Raw genomic sequence first — 20777 nt, 5'->3', positions numbered from 1 at the left:
ATCTTCAGTATAGCAATATTTCTTTCTTTGTGCTTTAATTTGTATATGTTAACATATGTTATTGTTCATTTTTATAACAAATTTCTCATCTGAAATTGATAAAGACAATTTATCAAAGTTTCCATTTGATAATTTTATATTTCCAAAAAGTATAACAATTTACATAGTGTAAATTCTTCTTTCGCCAAGTGTTGGCGAAATATAAAGTAAAAATTACAGAATAATTATGGGATATTGGTAAAGTAAGATATATTGGATCCGATTTTAATAATTTGGAATTTGTTGTTCACAACATCGTTATTATATAACGGAACACTACGATTAATACTGTTTATCTACTTTCTGAGATATCAACTATTATTTTTGGATTCTTAGAACAACAGATTTTCAATGAGAACTATTTTTGAAAGTCTCATACATTTACTAGAAAAATGTGATTGGTTAGAATCCACTGTAGAGAGCGAAAATTAAGCGTTTTTTAAACCCATATTTTTTTGGGTAGAAAGGTTCAATAATGTTCAATTATGTATGTAGTTAGACATGTGTGGAAGCTTTTAAAAAAATGTTATTAAAAAAAATAACAAAATGGCGGTATGAGAAGCAGGTCATGTGAGACGATTTTTTTTTGGAGGGGCTCCCCCAACAAACAGTACAGACGATGCAAGAAATAATCTGGAGCAAATTAATTTTTTTTCTTAATTTACAGAAACTACAAAAGTACGTAGCTGATTTTGAAAATGAGGCGCATGAATATTCCCCACTCTGAATTTGTTGGAATTTCTATTGAATTCGATTTTCGTATTTAAGAAATTTTTATTCAACAGATTCTCTAGTTAAACGAATTTTTATGCAAAATTTATATAATACAAAGTTTTAACGTATATGTATAAATTCTAATAAATACAAATTATAGTAAATGAAAATTCGGTCAACTAGAAAATCTGTTTTTTAAAAACTCGACTAAATAAAAATTCCTTCAATTATGAATTTAGTTAAATAAAAGTTCTGAAATATGGAAATTCAATTGAATATAAATTCTATTTTATAAAATTCCAGCTTATTAATTTAGAGGGCACTGAAGTTTTGAGTTTTCAGATAACACGGTTATTTTAAAATCCGTATAACTTTTGTACAATAAATAAAAAATTTAAATTATAATTGCTTATAGGTATTGAATATTCTAAAAAAATGTCAAACATAAAACAGAAAAAATACGTCAAGTGTGTGTTACACTCACACTGTAACCTAGGATTCCTTACACGAAACAAAGTTAGTTATTTGAAAGTGATATTCTATAAAATCGATAAGGTTTTTAGTCAACATTGATATTATATATAGGTCAATATATGAGCCGCCGGAAAGTAAATCAAATCACATAAAATTTGTATTGATATAATACAAAAATAACATAATGATTTAAAATCTTTTTCAAAAAAATTGTTTATTGTATCAGAAAATTTTTTTGTCAACATCTTTATGTGTACTTACATTTAATGTATTAAATACAAATTGATTGTGACCATACACTAAAATTTTTTATAAATAAAAATACAAGAAACTGTACTTGACATTGATTTCACTTTAACAGTAACATGAATTTTTTTAATAATTAAACAAATTTACAAACAATAAACTCAAACCATATAAATAATTAAAGATACATCAGTAAATTAACATCAAGAATGTAGAATATCAAAAGTTTTACAACAAAAACTTTTGGTACAAATTTAGATTATTTTCGAAAACATATTAAATTCATAATTATTCTGATATTACAATAAAATATTTATAACAAATCCTGATGAGAGTATTTATTTTTGATTGCAGATATATAAAGTGATGTTAATTACTTTAAAGGTTATGAGTATTTTTAATTTTTAATACATTTGATTCATTTAAAACATATAGAAATTAGTATATGAAAAAAAAAATATTTTTTGAAATTAATTCAAATTATGCTGGCGAAGGTAATGATAGAATTGATAAGTTTCATAAAATTATCCTACAAATTCAAATTCCTCGTCTGATGAAGTTATTTAAAATTAACCTAAAAGTTCAAATTCCTCGTCTGATGTATCATATTGTCGATTAAAATCTTCGAATTCCAGTACTAAAAGCAGTCAATAATTATATTAAAACTAGTGAATAGAAAAATGTGGTACAGTTTTGTCTTACCAAAGTGTGAAATAAAAATAAAACTGAATTATGGAGAGGGAAAGCAAAATAAAAAAATATGTTTTTCTCCAAGACATTTTTCATTTTGTTTCAATAGAGTTGGGTTTGGCAAAATTACAAATTTTTCATATTTTCAACTTTTACACTCCATAACTTGTAGAAAAATGCATTTTTAAAAATATTATTTTAAAATATACCAAATTAAAACATTATTTTCCGATTTTTTGAGATAAGGGTCGATCATGTATTACTAAAAATTGTTTTATTATACTTAAAAAATAAAACTTTCTTACCAGTTGAAGCTGCTGCTCCTAGGACTTGTGAAACCATAACATCTTCTGCTGGAGACCAATGAGCAGTTTGCTCATCCAATAGTTCAAAAAGTGGCTGCTTATCTGATGATATTAGCTTTTCTTGCATTAACGTACATAATGATTTAAAATCATTCTCCGTTTGGCAGAAAAAACACTATAAATATACAAGTTAATGATTTGGTATTGATGCAAACAAAAAAAGCAGTCGGAGTTACGTAACTGTCATATTAATTTCAAACCTTTAATAAATAGTACCATAGCAATAAAATAAAATAATAATGCTGCAGTTGGCAGGCAAGAAAAAAAGAAGCTAGTTACAAAAGAATACTGCACTTACAAGTGCAACTGAGGGGTCTATTCCAGTGATGTGAACTCGACTAGCGACGTTACAATGATACGTCATGTCCAGATCAATTTCATTTTCATCTATTTTTTGATCAACATTTCCGGACCTTTGTGTTGTATGAGGATCTAAAAAAATCACTTCGTCACCTACAAAAAAATTTAACTTTTTTAGAATGTTTGTACCCGGATACAAACCTCCAGAAAAAATATTTATTTGACATTTAAAAAATCAAAATATTATTATTAATAATATTATTAATAATAATAATAATACACCAATTATTTATTTCTATATTTTACATATGATCAAAATTTTCTTAATATTTCTTCTATAAAATTTTTTAAAAATGATCCGATTCAAACAAATAAGGACCTATTTCTTTAAAAACATAATTTTTAACATCTTCACCAAAATGCACCGTTTGGAAATATTGTTATTTGTTTAAAAAATAATTCTCACTCCCATACGAAAAGTATGACACGAAAAGAATGAGTCATTCTGTCTAACAAGGATTGAGAAAATAATTCCCTGACTCCTCCTTGACATTTTTTTATTTTTCCCTGACTTTTTAATAACTTTATTTCTGCTTTCTTTGGACAAAAATATGGTTATTGACATATTTAACAATAAATTAATTTCTAATGGTAGTAACAAATGGTAATAAAAACCATTCAAGTTTTTTTAGATTAAAAAAATTTTAATTTTTGTAAAAATTTACAGTAATTTCCCTGACTTTGAATGAAATTTTCTGAAATTCCCAGACTTTTCCCTGACCGTTAGACACCCTGAATGACTCTTAATTCTAAGGTAATTTTCTACAAAATGAGAAACAGTTGTAAAAATTAGCGTGTCACATTTAAAAAATGAAAGCCTTCAATGTTGTAGAAATAAAATTGAAATAATTTTTTTATACGAAAAATTCCAGTAAAACATATTGAACTGGAAATTATTTAGGCGTTTTTATTCAAATAAACAATATTAATTTTATCAAGGAGTCGCCTTATTTTGTTCTAAATCTCAAAAGTTTAAATTATCAATTGATTGAAATCCAAAATGTCGAATAACCGAATTATATCAAAAGATCGAATTGTTAAAAGTCCGAAAGCCTAATCTATCGAATTGTCTTAAAAGATAAACATACAACGTCTTTTTTATCATTCTTTATTGTGGTTTTATCGAGTAAGCAACAATTTTTTTATATCATTGCATTATTTCGCCTTTTTCTTTCGAGTTCTGCTCGTATAGACAGAGACATAATACAAGTATTTTGCCTCTGTCCATCTTGGTAGAATATCTGTTGTATGTTATTTTTATTGGAAACAGGTTCAATTTGGAATAATTGCTTATTGTTAGTGCTTTGTTAATTTGCTCCGACAAAGTATCACAAATTTCTGCACCTTTCTTATGTTCACTTACTCACTTTTTACGTTCCTTCATTTGTTAAGAAAACATTTTCTTTCTTTTTTCCCTTCATTACCTTCACTCCCTTATTCATGCCCCTATACCCTTGTTTACTGGAAAACCGCTGCTAGATTTATCATGAGATATCCAGTCTAGTTACAGTTAACATTTACGTTTTTGCGATGCACTTCGTTATATTTCACTTCTTCATAGTTCACTTGCTTACAATTCACTCCGCTCTGGTTAATTCTAACAATTTTACTTGTATTAAAATATAAAAGTGTTGTACGTTTTCCTTATAGGATTCCCCTATTCATGATATTATTCCATCTAATTGAAATAAAAAATGATTTGCAAGTTAGTATGAGTATGCCTTCTGTGCGATTCCAGGTGAGATTTTGACTTTTTCGGAGTAGGTTAACCGATTGCAATGAAACTTTGGAATTTTGTTATATTTAGTAAGACTAATCTTTAACGTAAATTTCAGCCTAAAATATTTGTTAGTTTACGAGATTTGCAATAATAACAAAAAATTTAAAACTGCTATATCTTCCGTTCTAATAAACGGATTGAGGTCTACTTTTTTTTAAAATGTCAAGGAAAATGAGAGGAATAAATCTCTTTCAGAACATTTTTTTATAATTTTACAACTAAAAAAATTATTAAATAATAATTGAATAACTTTCGCGCGACTATCTAAAATTCAATCACTTAAACGCTAAAATGATCTTACCTGTGTTTTCTTTAATGTTCCAAAGGATTTTTATTGTAAATGTAAGTTTAACTTAAGAAATTTTATTAATTTATTAGTATAAACAATTGAGATTTCTGCTAGTTGACGTGCAGACGACATTGCGCACGCAGCATTCTCCTGTAACCAACTGACGTGATTCGTGGACTAAATTGGCTATGTCAGAATGCTGCGTGCGCAATGTCGTCTGCACGTCAACTAGCAGAAATCTCAATTGTTTATACTAATAAATTAATAAAATTTCTTAAGTTAAACTTACATTTACAATAAAAATCCTTTGGAACATTAAAGAAAACACAGGTAAGATCATTTTAGCGTTTAAGTGATTGAATTTTAGTTAGTCGCGCGAAAGTTATTCAATTATTATTTAATAATTTTTTTAGTTGTAAAATTATAAAAAAATATTCTGAAAGAGATTTATTCCTCTCATTTTCCTTGACATTTTAAAAAAAAGTAGACCTCAATCCGTTTATTAGAACTGAAGATATAGCAGTTTTAAATTTTTTGTTATTATTGCAAATCTCGTAAACTAACAAATATTTTAGGCTGAAATTTACGTTAAAGATTAGTCTTACTATATATAACAAAATTCCAAAGTTTCATTGCAATCGGTTAACCTACTCCTAAAAAGTCAAAATCTCACCTGGAATCGCACTTCTTCATACACCAGAATTTAGCATTTGTTTACTTATTATATTTGTTGATCAACCAATAGGTTTTCCGGAATAGCAGATTTCTTTTTGTTTTTAAAGTATATTTTTAAAGTCCCGTTTAGGTAATGTCCCGATTTTAGAGAAATAACTTGTATTATTTATTAATTTATCTTCACTAATCTTTTCGGGTTGAGACGGGTTGTGACGTTAAGTATTTTTTGTGATTAGCGTCACAATAGCACCAATCCACATTCGAAACTTTTGAGTTTTAGTTATTTGAACTTTGTTGTGAGTAACCATTTAATGCTTATGACATTTAGAAAACTTCCTTCGAAACACCGGTATGTGCAGAAAAACTTAACTATTGTCAGTCGATCTTAATTTAGTATTTCGATTAGTTATAAATTTTGACATTTTTATTATTATAGTTTAGTCAATGGCTCTCCCACTGCTACCGGACTACCATCAGAGCGTGCGTCCGATTATTGCATTGATACACTCAATTAATAGCAGAAAAACACGTTACAATCTATACAATCATATCTGTTGATATAGTTGGCATGTGTTTCATTATATTAAATAATTAAATCCAAGAATACAATGATAATTACCTAAATATCTATGTTTACGGTGATTCAACCACATTTTTCAACTTATTAATTACTCAGAACCGATGTAAAGTCAGGGATAAAATTGATAAAGAAATAAATATAAATAAAAATATAGTAAATATCCCAGATGTGAAAATTAATATATGCTTCAGTCTTTTCCAACAACCAAAAAATAATTTTCAAGACTGGATTAACACTAATCGGAATTTTGCTTGTCATTCATCGCAACTTCATTTTTTACTACAATGCCTTACGTACGACATAACACCTAAACACATAGGCAATCAGTGATTAGCGATTTTATGGATCTAGACGTTTTATAATCTAACAACATTTTAAAATATCTTAATTTTATTTATTTATGTTATTTTTTTAAGATAAAAACCTTTATTTATATTGTTTATAATTTTTATTTCTGTGTACTTTTTTTTAAAGTAATTTTTTTCTAATAAAATTTAAGTTTCTGAAGAGTGCAGCTGTGCTATTGAAACGTAAACGTCTTTTATTTTTAATTTAACTTAACTCTGAGTGATCGATATCATCATCTTAATTATTAATAAAGTAAAGTTTAAAATCACTTTTTTTAACAATTATGAAGCAGTTGCATTCTATAGCAATAAATTTTTGTTTTAGATAATTGTTATCGAATGGGGAAAATCAGCAGAATTAGCTGTAAGGTTATTAAACCACACACAAAAACCATAAATTAAATATTTTTCTACCACTCACCTACACATCCTATGAAATAAAGAGCTAGATTTGGTTTTCCTCCAATTACTCCCATGGACTGTGGAAATTGAAACGAAGTCTGAAAATAATATTTTAAGTTAAGTTTGTTATGTACTAAAGCAAAAATTCTTTTAATTTTCAATTAAATTTGAGTATCTGCTATAGTTATTTATAGTATTAAAATGTAATAAACAAATTTTGCAAAACACATTTTTTATGGCTGATGAAACGCCCTTTTAAATGGTGCATTATGAAAAATACTGCTTAATACCAAAGACATTTTCAAATTATAATAAAGATAATTATGAGAAATAAAATAATGTTTAAGTTTTATGGGCAGTTCGCTTTTTGTCATAAAAATATCAACACTGTAGTTTCGATGGTTTCCTGTTTGAATGTGATAGTATTTATTGCGTAAAAAATTTTCTTTTTTTGAGGAGTTGTCCATTTGAAAAAGTATGAATGGAAAAACATTAGTAAATTACTTTCGATTAGTTCCTTAAAGCCTTACAAAATGAATCAATTTTAAAAACCACCTGCGTGAAATACATTTCGAGTTAAAGTTGTCACCAATTTAAAAAAAAACTGATTTAACTGGGGAATTCTGTCTAAAATATTGTGACATTTCTCATATATGATTATGGCGATGAAGCTAACAAAAAAAATCTTACTAAACAGACAACCCTTGCTAAGAGTCAACAGAATGTACAATTTTCAAGTAACATAGAGAAAAAATATACAACATTTCCTACTTACTTTAAGGGCATTTATGTAGATTGGATTAATTTCACTTATACCCAGCCTAAGTGGAATTAGAAGTAAAAGAGGCTTCCATTGACTTGGAGCTTGCAGCGGAATATTACCATCCGCTTCTGCAGTTGTAGCTCCTTCGACCTTGCACTGCCTTACTGAAAGTCAAATTAACATCCACAATTGAAATATATATGAGCTGAACAAAAAATAAATATCTACTTAAATTAAGGTGTGGCAATCTTTTTGGAACTTAGTAAAAGAATAAAACATATCCTTGACGTTTCGAGATCGGTACCGATCTCATCATCATATTTAACCGAAGATAATAATTCTGATATGGATATGTTTTATTCTTTTACTAAGTTCCAAAAAGATTGCCACACCTTAATTTAATTATAATTATTGAAACATTTAAACATTTTTTTAAATATCTACATTAAATATTAAAATCTATCTTCAAGACATGTCAACAAAGAGTTTCGTCCTCCACTGTGTGCTAACAAGAAAAAATGTGGAAACATTTTTATAAACTTTAGGATGATAATTTTAATCTTAATGTCTAAATCTAAAATTTTGGCAAAGCTAACTATACGTTAAAAAATAGTTTAAGTGTACAAATCTTTCAGCTGTACTACACGAATCGAAATACTCATAAGGGTTTAAAGTGGTTTAAAAATACATTTGAAGGCAAACACTGAAAGGGGTACATAGGGACATATTAGGTGTATTGACTAACAAAATTTCACAGAAAATCAAAAATTTCTTAGTGATAAAAAAGAAGAAAATATAGGGGAATTATATCTATATTTTATTATTTATTACAATAATCATCTTTGGGAATCAGTCTTATTAGGAACATTTGTTGCATAATTAAATATAAAATTAACAAAATGTAGAAAAGTGAAATATGACCATCTTGCCCTCCCCTGTGGGTAAGATGGGATACCCTACTTTCAATTTTCGAAAGTGAAAGTTGCATCTTCACCTTTCTTTCCAACGTGATTTGAGGCACTGAAAATATTTTCCCTGCCAAGTTGAAACCCATTTTTCATGCTCTCTACTGACCAATTTTCTCTATTTGTCTTTCTTTTATCATTTTTTTAACCTTCTACAAGAAAAATGAAATATTTATACAAAACTATTCAACGCTTGTACTTACAGTAATACGCTTTTAATTATATGGTAAAATAAAATAAAATGGTTAAAAAGAGAGACTCTATCCTAAAACAATCAGTTTAAAATATTTTACAAGTTCAACAAACAGACTAGTCTATTTTTACAAATATTTCATATAATAATTTAAACTATACATTAAAAAAAATTTTTTTTGGGCATTCAATGGACTCATTAATTTAAGTAAATAAATAAAAGAATAAAATCTTTTATAAATGTTATCAAATTAAATAAATGAAATCCGCCTAAATCTTATTGTTCATGTAATAATTCATACAAATTTGATCCACTATTAATAAAATTATGTACTTTAGAAATATCTTTAACATTCAAATACTCATAACTCCAGGGATAAGTTTTTTCTAATTCGAGAAAACGTGTTTGCATTTTTTATTCAAAACAATGAACTAAGTAAAAAAAATGTAAGTTCTGAGCAATGTAGAGACAAAAATCTAATACTATTAATATTGATTACTTAACTGAATTTAACTCCACACCGCATGAAGTACTTATGTCTAACAAAACGAATGATGTTTCATACTACATATGTGAAATTGGAAAATTTCTTCAATTTAATATGAATTTAAATTATTTATTTACTAAAACTTATAATTAAAAAAAAATATTTGAATCTATCAATAAACTTACTTAAGCTTAAGAAGTTATAGCTCAAATTGTGACGTATATTTAAACTTCTTTTTGTGCATAAATTGTTATGCGGTGTAGGGTTAATAATGATATTTAAATTTTAATACTAACAGACATCGTTGACAATCAATGTATTATCTAGTGCAACATGTATCGTTATAGAACTCCATTCATCGAAAACAATTAATTTCCTGCAACAGAAATAATTTTTAAATTTTTTCAAATGAATTAACAATATACATTTGTACCAATATGGCGTCAAATATAAAGTAAGATGTGAAAGTTTTGATCAATATGTGCTAAACTGCCCTAATGTCATTGAATTTGCCTGCATTTTGCAAAATTGGGGGTTTTTCGGGTCGCTGATTACCAATGCGATGTTAGTTTTCAAAAATTCAAAATGGTGAATTTAATATGGAGGACGACTTTTTGAAAATACAATGAAATTCGCTTGAAATTTGTTACTCGGAGGTTTTCGGGGTCGCAGATTACGAATCTAAACTTCGTTTTCAAAAGTTCAAAATGGCGGACGACTTTTTGAAAATTCAATGCAATTCACTTGAAATTAGTTACTCGGGGGTTTTCAAGGTTGCCGATTACGAATCTGAATTTTGTTTTCAAAAATTTCAAATGTCGGCTCCAAAATGGCGGACATGTTTTTTAAATTGCATCAGATTTACACAAAACTTGTTACTCGGGGATTTTCGTGGTTGCTTATTACGAATCTGAACTTCGTTTTCAAAAATTCAAAATGGGGGATCCAAAATGTCAGACAAATTTTTTTTTTTTTGTCTTCGACAAGCAGCGGCTAAAGTTAGTCGATAACTAAAATATAGTTTCCATTTTCAGCTTACCAATAAAATAAATGATTCTTGAACTTGTCTACCTCCACGCGCTAAGAGTTGGAAACGTGTAAAAAGGCGGCTAAAAGACAAAGAAAACCTTTTCAAAAATTATGATTGTCGTTTTGAATTTTTGAAAACGAAATTTAGATTCGTAATCAGCGACCCCGAAAACCCCCGAGTAACAAATTTCAAGCAAATTGCATTGTATTTTCTTGGTATTTTCAAAAAGTCGTCCTCCATATTAAATTCGCCATTTTGAATTTTTGAAAACTAACATTTTTTACACCGGAATCGGAAAGAGCACACTTAAGACCTACGGGAAACGTATCTCTAGTAAAAAATATTGACCGTTTTATTAATAATAACTTAGGTTGAAAGTGAACAAAAAATTTTTTGGTTTTCGGCGTTTATGGGTTAAGGGGTAAAACCACCCAAACAATTTCAAAAATCGAATTTTTCATGCTTAAATGGTCCCTTGGGGTATTAGAAATGATATCCCATTAGTTTTAAGTCGAGAAAAATCATGGAACTATTTTTAAAAAATAATTTTCGGTTGAAAGACACTTGCACAGTAAGAAATTTCAATATGATTAAAAAATGAATTCAGAAAAATTATATAAATCACTGATAGGAGGTTTTTGAGGTTGAAAATTACGAATCCGATGTCAGTTTTCAAAAATTCAAAACGGCGGATCCAATATGGCGGACAAAAAAAATTCAAAATTAGTCGGTTTTACATGAAACTTTTGTTGCTAAGGTGTTCTCGGGGTCGCTAATTACGAATATCATGTCAGTTTAAAAAATTTTTTTAAATTCAAAATGGTGGAAAATTTTTTAAAAATAGTCAAATTGAATATAGTTCATATTGAATCCGACATTTTAAATTTTTGAAATCTGACGTCATATTCGTAATGAGAAACCCCAAAAACCACCGAGTAACAAGTTTCAAACAACTTACAGTTTCATGTAAATCCGTTAAGGCCAGGTCCAAGTGAGGCAGCGCCATCTACATTGAAACTAAAATTTTGGAAAATTTTCAACAGCCTTTTCTTGAAAACAAGAAGGTAAAATGCTTTTTCCTTTATGAATAATTGATTATTGGCAAGATATACACCAGCTAAAACTTTTTTTGAGTTAAAATAATAAAAAAAATTTCATGTCAATAAATTAAATATGAGCACTTTTTTCACAAAAACTGTAACAGTACTTTCTCAGAAATTACAATCAAAAATGCAATTTCCATTTGGAAAATGGAAAAATTTGCCGAAAGGAGGAGATTGGCGCTGTATCTAACCACCTGAAATACATAATCTACCAAAGGGCTGTCACAATCAGTAAAGCAGTATCAATATGTTAAATATTTAATAAAATTTTTTTTTGTTATTTTCGTGATTGGTAAATCTTAGGTCGTGTATTTTTTAGCGTTTATTAATTTTCCAAATGGAAATTGCATTTTTGACTGTAATTTCTGAGAAAGTACTGTTACAGTTTTTGTGAAAAAAGTGCTCATATTTAATTTATTGACATGAAATTTTTTTTATTATTTTAACTCAAAAAAAGTTTTAGCTGGTGTATATCTTGTCAATAATCAATTATCCATAAAGAAAAAAGCATTTTATCATCTTGTTTTCAAGAAAAGGCTGTTGAAAATTTTCCAAAATTTTAGTATCAATGTAGATGGCGCTGCCTCACTTGGACCTGGCCTTAAATATTTTTTTGTCGTCCGCTATATTGGATTCGCTATTTTAAATTACCTTTCTTTGATCTAGTTTACTTTTTATTGAAAAAATTAATCAATTTTATACTGGTAATTAAACAATGTGAAAGTCTCAAAAATAAATGAAGCTTACTTTAATACTTGTGCAACAGTGTTAGGTCCAAACCATTGACCGACCTCTTTTCCTTCTGAGGCTCCAGTTAGAGCGATTTGATGAATTGAAAAAGGCGCAGCCCTTCTATCTTCAAAACGACTTAGTATTTTCAGGTACGTACTGTCTTTTGTCTCCGGCGTCCACTCCCAGTTTTTACCTGCAATAAAAATAATAATGTGTAAACAATAAATCAGACAAATCAAGATTTTTAAAATATCCCTCTATTTTTCTAAAACTTGTTATCTAGGAGTTTTTGTGGGCGTTGTTTACGAATCTGCATTTAGTTTTTAAAAATTAAAAACAGCACATTATTCAAGGGAACGGATTTTATTCACACTTGGTATATCTATGTTTTCGGGGTCGCTGATTATTAAGAATCCGATGTCAATTTATAAAAATTCAAAATGTCGGATCCAATAAGGCAATCTTATTTAATTCATCGGATGTACTTGGAACAATTTACTCGAGGGTTTTCAAGCTTGCTGATTGCGAATCTGAATTAAGATTTTAAAAATTCAACATGTCGGATTCACTTAAAACTCGTTATTCGGGGGGTTTTTAGGGTCGCTGATTACGAATCTATCAGCAAATTTTGAAAATTCAAAATGGCGGAATCAATATGTCGGATTTTTTTTAAAATGTAAATTGTTTGATAGGTACTCAAGGATGAAATTTTGAAGTTTATCCGCAATTATCAAATTTAATTTTCCCAATAGTCCTATCTTGTAGCCTAAATATTTTTGACGCAATATTTGCAACATTTATATATATATATTTATTTATTCGAAAGATCTGATCTTGGGGCAACAGTTATGTTACATCTAGAATTTATTTTAACAGTTGCCAAAACTATTATGGAATAATTTTTTAATTACATAGTTTATTGAATAAACTTGATTTGATAAATTCACTTGTATTTAATTGCTTTTGTGCTAAATAATAAAGGATTTGTAACAAATGTGCAATTCAGGGTTGCTACGATTTTTCTCGAACAAAATTCCATGACTTTTCCAGGTTTTCCAGGACTTAATATGATATTTTTCCATACTCCATAAAAGAATGGTTTATATAAAAATAGTTACAGGCGAACCTTTCATAAGACAACCTCTAATAAGACAAATTTCCCCTATCGTGTTCCCCTTCCCTAAGGCTGCAGTCCCATGGCAGCGTTTTGCGTTGCGTTTTGTCACTAGACCCTGAGTGTAAACATAGCAAACATATATCTGCATCTCTTTTACACTCATGGTCTAGTGACAAAACGCAACGCAAAACGCTGCCATGGGACTGCAGCCTCAAACTTTAGATATATATTGCGTCATGCGCAGTAGCGTCAAGCGGAGCATATGGCTAACAATGTAAACAGAAAATAACCTGCCTAAAAATGTGCAAAAAAACCCCTATCTGTGATCACAGTTATGTAGTTTATATTTAAAGTTTAATATTTCTGTAAGTGTAAAGACTGATTATGTGCAATAAGCAACAGAAGACTCACGTGCATCTTCCATTACAGGAGAAGATTAATATTATAAAAAGCCTCAATAATGGAAGTACAAAAAATAAGTTGAGAGAAATAGCTGAGCAATACCATATTTCACCATCGGTTGTTAGTAGATTGAAGAAAAATTCAGAAAGCCTTAAAGATGTTGAGAATTTAAGTCCAAAAGTCCTGCAAAAGAGGAAGGTCAAAAAACCAGTGCATAATGCTGATTTGGAGAAAGTTTTAATCAGGTGGTTTAACGAGAAACGTGCTGCGGGTGAACCAGTGAGTGGACCGCTGATTTGCGAAAAGGCTTTGGTGTTAAATGAACAATTAAACGGCTCGGAAAATTTTAAAGCTAGCAATGGCTGGCTGCATGCGTTTAAAAAAAGATATGGTATTAGACAGTTATCTATGAAAGGAGAAAAATTATCTGCGGATGTTGATGCTGCCATAAGTTTTGCCTTTTATTTTCAAAATTTAGTTGAAGAGGAAGGCTGCGATTTGAGTTTAATTTTTAATGCAGACGAAAGTGGAGTTTATTGGAAACGGCTGCCAGAAGTAACTCTAGCTGGAGCAAACGAGGATTATGATTGTCCAGGTAAAACACACTTTAATTTAACATTTTCACAGTTTTTCTAACTTTAATAAATTAATATAAAAAAATGTTGGTAGTTTTTAATCTTTTTGACTTGTAATTATATTGAAATTCGTGAATTGCAATAATTATAACCTATAAAACTGCAAAGTTGAATGTGATGATTTTTAAAAACTTACAAAACAATTCACACTTTTTAAATTTAGTTTAAATGGAAATTATAAACTCATTTAAAGTGAAATCTCCATGAAATCTCGACTCATTCCTAATTTATTAAACTAAAAAGATTAAGGATATATGTATCTTTAAACATCAAACTAAGTAGTTTTTAACAAGGAAACTAAAAATATATTTAAAATGTATTTCACTCAATTTTGAAAGATCCAGTTGTACAATTTTCCGAAAAAATTATTTTTACTTAAAATTTGTTGTTTATTAATAATTAAGTAACATTTTGTGTTTTTACTTGAAAGTTAGTCAACGGAATTATTGTAATTTGTATCCAATTTTTATAAACAATCGCTCATTTTAATCTCCAAAAGTTTCTCTACAAATTTATTTCTTGAATTTTGTTAAAAAAAAATTTGTTCAAAAGTTATAAAATAAATAAAATTTTTTTATTTAATATTTTGTTAATGAATCATTTATTAACAAAATTAAACCGCGAACTGAATTATAGAGAATCTTTCAGATATAGTAAAATGAGTTGCTATTTTTAATAAAAATTGGATAAAAATTAAAATTATTCACTAACTTTTAAGAAAAAACACAAAATGTTTATTAATTATTAATAGACAAAAAAATTTTTGCAATTTTCTCTGTAGTGACTCCAATACATATTTATAGTTACAATTTATTTTAATATTTTTTTTATGCAGGTTGGAAATTAAAAAAGGACCGGGTGACCGTTTTATTTTGTTCAAACGCAGATGGTTCTTTCACTCTACCATTACTAGTTATTGGAAAATCTGAAAGACCCCGTTGCTTTAATAATAATTATACTACGTCTTTACCAGTCACGTATACACATCAAGCCTCAGCTTGGATGAATGCAAAGATTTTTTTCAGTTGGTATAAAGATCAGTTTATTCCGTTAGTACAGGCCATGCAAGTGCAAACACAAAAATATGGAAAAGTATTGCTGTTACTCGATAATGCTAACTGCCATCCACCGAAAGAAATTCTAAATAATGTAAACGAAAATTTTAAAGTTGAATTTTTACCTCCCAACGTTACGTCACTCATCCAGCCAATGGATCAAGGCGTATTTGCAAAGGCAAAAACTCTCTATCGAAAGGATCTACTTAGATTGTTAATATTAAAAAATGACCACATTGCTGTTCAGGACTTTATGAAATCTTTTAACCTCAGAGACTGCTGTTGCATGCTTGCAAAGGCATTCCAATCCTTGACTCAGGAGAACTTACAAAATGCTTGGAATAAGCTCCGTGGAATTTCAAGAGTAATGGAAAAGAATAGTAATGATTCTGACAATTCAACAACAATTAGCCAAATGCATGCAATGGTCAACAAAATTAAAGGTAAATTATATCCTACGTTTTTATTCATTTATGTTCATAAAATGGAAATATATTTTTGCAATACTAATTTCTAAATTAGTTTTTTTTTTTCTAAATCAAAGTTTTCAAAATGGTGGATGATCAAAAATAGGTCTTGAAAATGCACTGCAATGTAATAAATGATTTATCATATAATTATTCAAAATAATACAACAATTCTTCTTATTCGTGAGGTTTTTGAGTCTCTAGTCAAGAATCGGATAGCAAAATTTAATTTTTCAAAATTCTGGATTTATGTGATAAATCACTGATTACATTGCAATGCATTTTTAAGACCTATTTTTGATCATCTACCATTTTAAAAATTTTGAATATTTAATTTTTTTTAAAAATGCCAACATAAAGTGTAGCTAAAAATAAAAGAATTTGTGACCTGAAAAATCTTTTGCTCAATAATTGAAAAAGTTATGAATTTTTTTTTTTTTTAAAAAAAGTGCATTTTCCCCGTGTACTTTCAATGGGAAATTTCGATTGATTACTGGCACTATGTATTGAAAACGAACTGGGGGGTGGTCCAAATAAAATTCGAAAGTCGACTTTTTTACGGACACTCTAATCCCACGTACATATTTTACACTCTCTTTATTCATCAACACTTGTATCATAAATGTTTGTTTATAGAGCAAAGTTTTTGTTATAAGATTATTATAATTAAAATTTACAATAACTTTCTTATTGTTGAATAGGTCTTGAAAAAGTTGATCGATCTGAGGTGAAAGAATGGTTATCTGAAGATCAGCACGAGCCTGGATGGAAACAACTCAGCGACTGCGAAATTATTGAAATTGTCACAGGAAAAAATCCTCAAACCATTGCGAAGGAAAAGTTACATGAGAGAAAAATCTTCCAATCAATAGAGCCTAACAGTATCAGTATTCCAAGTTCTGAAGATATTAACACCACAGTTCACATTTTACACAATTGGTGTAAACAGAAAAATGAATATACACTTTCGGATTATCGTCTCTTTCGGAAATGGGAGAATCTGACTATGAAAAAATCTCAAGAAGAAGTTTCCAAAAGTTCTGATGCTAACAATAGTGATATAATTCCAAAGCTATAATGTCAAAGAATATACGAATGTTATGAAATGTGTTCTTCATAAATAATTACATTAAAAATATTTATTTTCATTATATATTTAAAACGTTGCTTTATAATATTTTAAATTACATTATGTAAGAAAATTGTTGAAACTCAGATCTTTATTTTAATTCTAAATATATTATGAGACAAATAATAAAAATTACTTAATTCTCGTTACATTTGTACCCTATCTTTTTCATTTATAATAATTATACAAATTACATCATTATATAAATTCTTTTAAATACTTCTAGAATCGATTATCTGTTTCATTTTTTTTTTTTTTTTTGAATTACAACTATTACAATTCATTAATTTAATTTCTAATAAATAACTTTATTTTAGAGGTAGATGGTAATAATTTAAAAGATTAAAGCCAAATATTAAAGTTTGATATTTCCTTGTTAGATAATACTTTGCACACTTAAAAACTACTTATCATATCTCTTACCTGTAATAAAATAAATTCTAAAGAGGTAATTTATATTTTTCAAAAATTTTAAGCCCAATTAAATATCTTCTAAAATACTATGTATTTTTAAATCGAAAAAAACAAAATAACTGCAATATAAAACATAAATAAAATACTTAATAGAAATAAAAAAACAACCACTATTATGAATTGTCAAAACCTATCAAAACACAATAGCATAAATATTAGGCTAATTTTGGTTATGGAAAAAATGCAAGAAAGAAATTTATGATTACTTTCTGTAATTTTTCTACTATTTTTTATATTCATCTCTTTATTTCTTCTAACATAATTTTCAATAAACTCCAACATTATTTTGAAATAGACCGCCATGCGCAAACGGTCACTGCGCATCAATTTCTCCTCTTGCGAAAAACCTGCTTTAAGAGAACCCCCCACTAAAATTGTCTTATGAGAGGTTTCGCTGTATTAAATATAAAAAATTCATTAAAATACAGTAAAGTTTATTATTATAATAAATATTTTACACTTTTTCCATGACTTTTCCAGGTTTCCAAAAAGCGTAGTAACCCAGGCAATTGTATTTTATTCTTTTATCAGTAAAATATAAAAATTGATAATATTTTAATATTATTCATAAAAATAATAATAATAATGCTTCAATATTACTTCATTCATTTAATTATTAACATTGGCATTTATAATAAAAATATTATTAAGTTTCAAAAGCGTTTTTTAAAACTGACACTGCAATTAAAGCTGTGTAAGTTTAAAATTTTTCTTTCAATTTTTCTAAATTATTAGGGCCTCAAAAAAATTAATCGAAAATGGGAAAATAACAAAAATGTTTTTAAAAATATATCAATTGATGTAATCTCTCCAAAAGATTAAAAAAATTTGAATTATATGTCATTAAACGCAGAACTCTTTAGGCTTTCAAACAAACTAAGTTTCAAGTTTATATTTTTTCTAAATTAAACTATCTTCTTTGAAAGTCAGTAGAAATTGTCCACTATACTCACACCCATCGTACGGACATTCCATAAATCTTGTTTTTTTTAAAGATAAATAGGATTTCCCGCGTATATTTTTATTTGTAAATATATAAACTTAAAATTTGTACAATATGTTAAATACATGTACATACCTAAATGTAATGAAATTAAAGCTTGTCCAAGAACCATCTGACCGCATCGTAACATACAACCCCAACCTTTATCAGAAGTAAATGTGGATCCAAATCCACCAATGGGTACAAAATTTTTTCGATATGTAAACCACAATTTGGATTGAATATTTCTTCGAATTGCGTCTAATTCTAGAAATTTATAAATATTAATTTAATGTATTTGGAATTTTAATTTAATCGTTCAATAAAATAAAAATGAACATAAATTACGTCTACTTCTACTCACTAATATGTACAACAGTAATCACCTTTCATTGCGTTATATTTTTTTCCTAAAATCCAAACAGGTTCTTCTGTTTGTGGAATATCTTCCAAGTCCTCAGGAGCATTCTGAGTAAAAAGGATATCCATACTGGTGATCTTATTCAGATCAATTTACAATTTTTGAGATTTATTGTAAGCACTGGAAATAAATGTAAGAAACTGAGTTGAATGAAAATAAAATTATATAAAATAAAATAGTTTAAATTTAGATTGATGACATTTTCTAAATTATCCGAAAGTGACCAATTTTACGAAAATTTTATACCAAATATCCATCTTGGGGCCCTCTCCCCTAAGTTTTACAGATTTTTAAATTAATTTTTTTTCAAATAATTGAATTGCACAAAATTTTTAATTTGAAATAAATTTTAAATGCTGTAATTTTATTTTTAAATTTCTGACAATTCAATTTTAGAGTAATTTAATTTAATTTTGGAAGTTAACAGTTGAAAGTTTTAGAAATAATTGAATTTCAAAAGATTTTGTTAAAGGACCCCGCACTAAATACACATAAAATGGCATACGGTTAAATTTGGCTATATTTTGAGAAATTTTAGTTGAAAGTGTCCTAATTGAAAAAAAATTGTCCGGAGGTCACTGAATAAATAGTTTAGCTAAAAAAAATGTCGAAACAACGCTGTTCGAAAGTGAATATTATAAAAAACTATTATTAAAAAAATTAATTCAGTGACCTCCGGACAATTTCTTTTCAATCAGGACACTTTCAACTAAAAATTCTGAAAATATAGCCAAATTTAACTGTAAGCCATTTTCTGTGTATTTAGTGTATTTAGTTTCCTTTCAAACAATAATTAAGTTTTCCAGAATTAAAAATAATTTATCAAATAATTTAACAAAATTTATCATTTTTGAAATTAAAAATTTTCGAAATATGTTCGCCTAGTGGATCAAAAGTTGCATTTGGAAAAGAAATGAATTAAATTTTCCAAAATTCAATCCATTATGAGGGTATTGAAAAAAGAAATTACCGGGAGGATTTAATAACAATACTGATTATATTCGAACATTAAAATTTATACTACCTATAATTTCAAATTGTTAATTTCAATGCAATAAAATAGTAAAAAAAATTGTAATGCTAAATAAAATATTATTAAAAAGAAAATAAACAAACTATGTAGAATCTTGTTTACAATTTATTTTCACACAATCCAAATTTAAGGTTAAGCACGAAATTCAATTGATGAATGTATTTATTAAAAGAAATTTTACTATAAAAATTAAAATTATACATACCAATAATATTCGTAACTGCACAACTAATAATATTAGCATTGCTTTTATTAATGTCCTAATAAAGAGTAAAAATTAGCAAATATTTTTCTTTGTTGACTGTTTTGAGACTTTTGTATTAGTCATGCTTATAAAATATAAAATGTCAACATCAAAAACATAATCGAAAAGGTGAATTTTCATGTAAGTTAAATGACTTAGGCTGCGTTCACACCTTTCTTTGAAAATATTCCCTTTTTTCTTTTCTTTTTTTATGTATTTTACAATAATTTTACGTTTGAATTTTCCAGGATACCAAACTGTAAAGGTGCTTATATACCTCAAATTTCGATCAGATGAACATTATTTCTGGACCGTGAAAATGCGTGAAAAGTCATTTTCACGGCGGGTATTTTTGAATTGTTTTAAACAAAAAATGTTTTTTTAAGAAATATAATATTAAATAATTGTTTTAATATGTAAGAACACTTTAAAATAGTGATAGAGAGATGATTTGATTAAAAAATTTAGCAAATTTTGCTCTAAAACGTTTTCTGCTACAAGAAAGTGTAAAATGACGATGTTTGTGAAATGGTTTGTACAGTGCTTCTTCCTTGTGAGTGTCTCTCAGAGTTTTGTTTATGTTA

At 27.7% G+C, this 20777-nt stretch overlaps 3 protein-coding genes and 1 long non-coding RNA gene across 4 annotated transcripts in view; 1 reads left to right on the top strand and 3 right to left on the bottom strand.

Annotated features, from left to right (window-relative positions):
• LOC127289083 (uncharacterized) overlaps positions 1–20777 on the bottom strand; it is a 179201-nt gene that overhangs the window by 57026 nt on the left and 101398 nt on the right. The gene's annotated exons all lie outside the window — the stretch shown is intronic.
• On the bottom strand, positions 1423–20369 carry LOC127289078 (cysteine protease ATG4B). Its single transcript, XM_051316840.1, has 10 exons — positions 20155–20369; positions 18882–19036; positions 18592–18762; positions 12250–12427; positions 9666–9745; positions 7737–7888; positions 6981–7059; positions 2827–2981; positions 2469–2643; positions 1423–2110 (listed from the first exon to the last, which is right to left on the bottom strand). Exons 2-10 carry the CDS (start codon positions 18982–18984, stop codon positions 2043–2045), a joined length of 1161 nt encoding a protein of 386 aa, XP_051172797.1. The 5' UTR covers positions 18985–19036; positions 20155–20369; the 3' UTR covers positions 1423–2042.
• LOC127289090 (uncharacterized) lies at positions 3004–6491 on the bottom strand. Its single transcript, XR_007844121.1, has 3 exons — positions 6252–6491; positions 5676–6169; positions 3004–4566 (listed from the first exon to the last, which is right to left on the bottom strand). It is a non-coding gene; the product is annotated as an uncharacterized LOC127289090 (long non-coding RNA).
• LOC127289071 (jerky protein homolog-like) lies at positions 13589–17174 on the top strand. Its single transcript, XM_051316833.1, has 3 exons — positions 13589–14348; positions 15224–15886; positions 16612–17174. The coding sequence occupies exons 1-3, from the start codon at positions 13736–13738 to the stop codon at positions 16986–16988; spliced, it is 1653 nt and encodes a 550-aa protein (XP_051172790.1). The 5' UTR covers positions 13589–13735; the 3' UTR covers positions 16989–17174.

This window comes from Leptopilina boulardi, unplaced genomic scaffold (genome assembly GCF_019393585.1).
Source record: "Leptopilina boulardi isolate dan_hultmark-lab unplaced genomic scaffold, ZJU_Lbou_2.1 LbouV2_399, whole genome shotgun sequence".
Classification (NCBI taxonomy): domain Eukaryota; kingdom Metazoa; phylum Arthropoda; class Insecta; order Hymenoptera; family Figitidae; genus Leptopilina; species Leptopilina boulardi.
Note: the sequence above shows the minus strand (reverse complement) of the source record. Positions and strands in the feature narration are given on the sequence as shown.

Coding starts and splice junctions, on each gene's coding strand:
- LOC127289071 (XM_051316833.1), top strand. CDS start 13,736: ATGTGCAATAAGCAACAGAAGACTCACGTGCATCTTCCATTACAGGAG. Junction 14,349..15,223: donor CGAGGATTATGATTGTCCAG/GTAAAACACACT, acceptor TTTTTTATGCAG/GTTGGAAATTAAAAAAGGAC. Junction 15,887..16,611: donor AATGGTCAACAAAATTAAAG/GTAAATTATATC, acceptor ATTGTTGAATAG/GTCTTGAAAAAGTTGATCGA.
- LOC127289078 (XM_051316840.1), bottom strand. CDS start 18,984: ATGGATATCCTTTTTACTCAGAATGCTCCTGAGGACTTGGAAGATATT. Junction 2,982..6,980: donor TTATTTCATAGGATGTGTAG/GTGAGTGGTAGA, acceptor ATTTTTTTGTAG/GTGACGAAGTGATTTTTTTA. Junction 2,111..2,468: donor AGGAGCAGCAGCTTCAACTG/GTAAGAAAGTTT, acceptor GACTGCTTTTAG/TACTGGAATTCGAAGATTTT.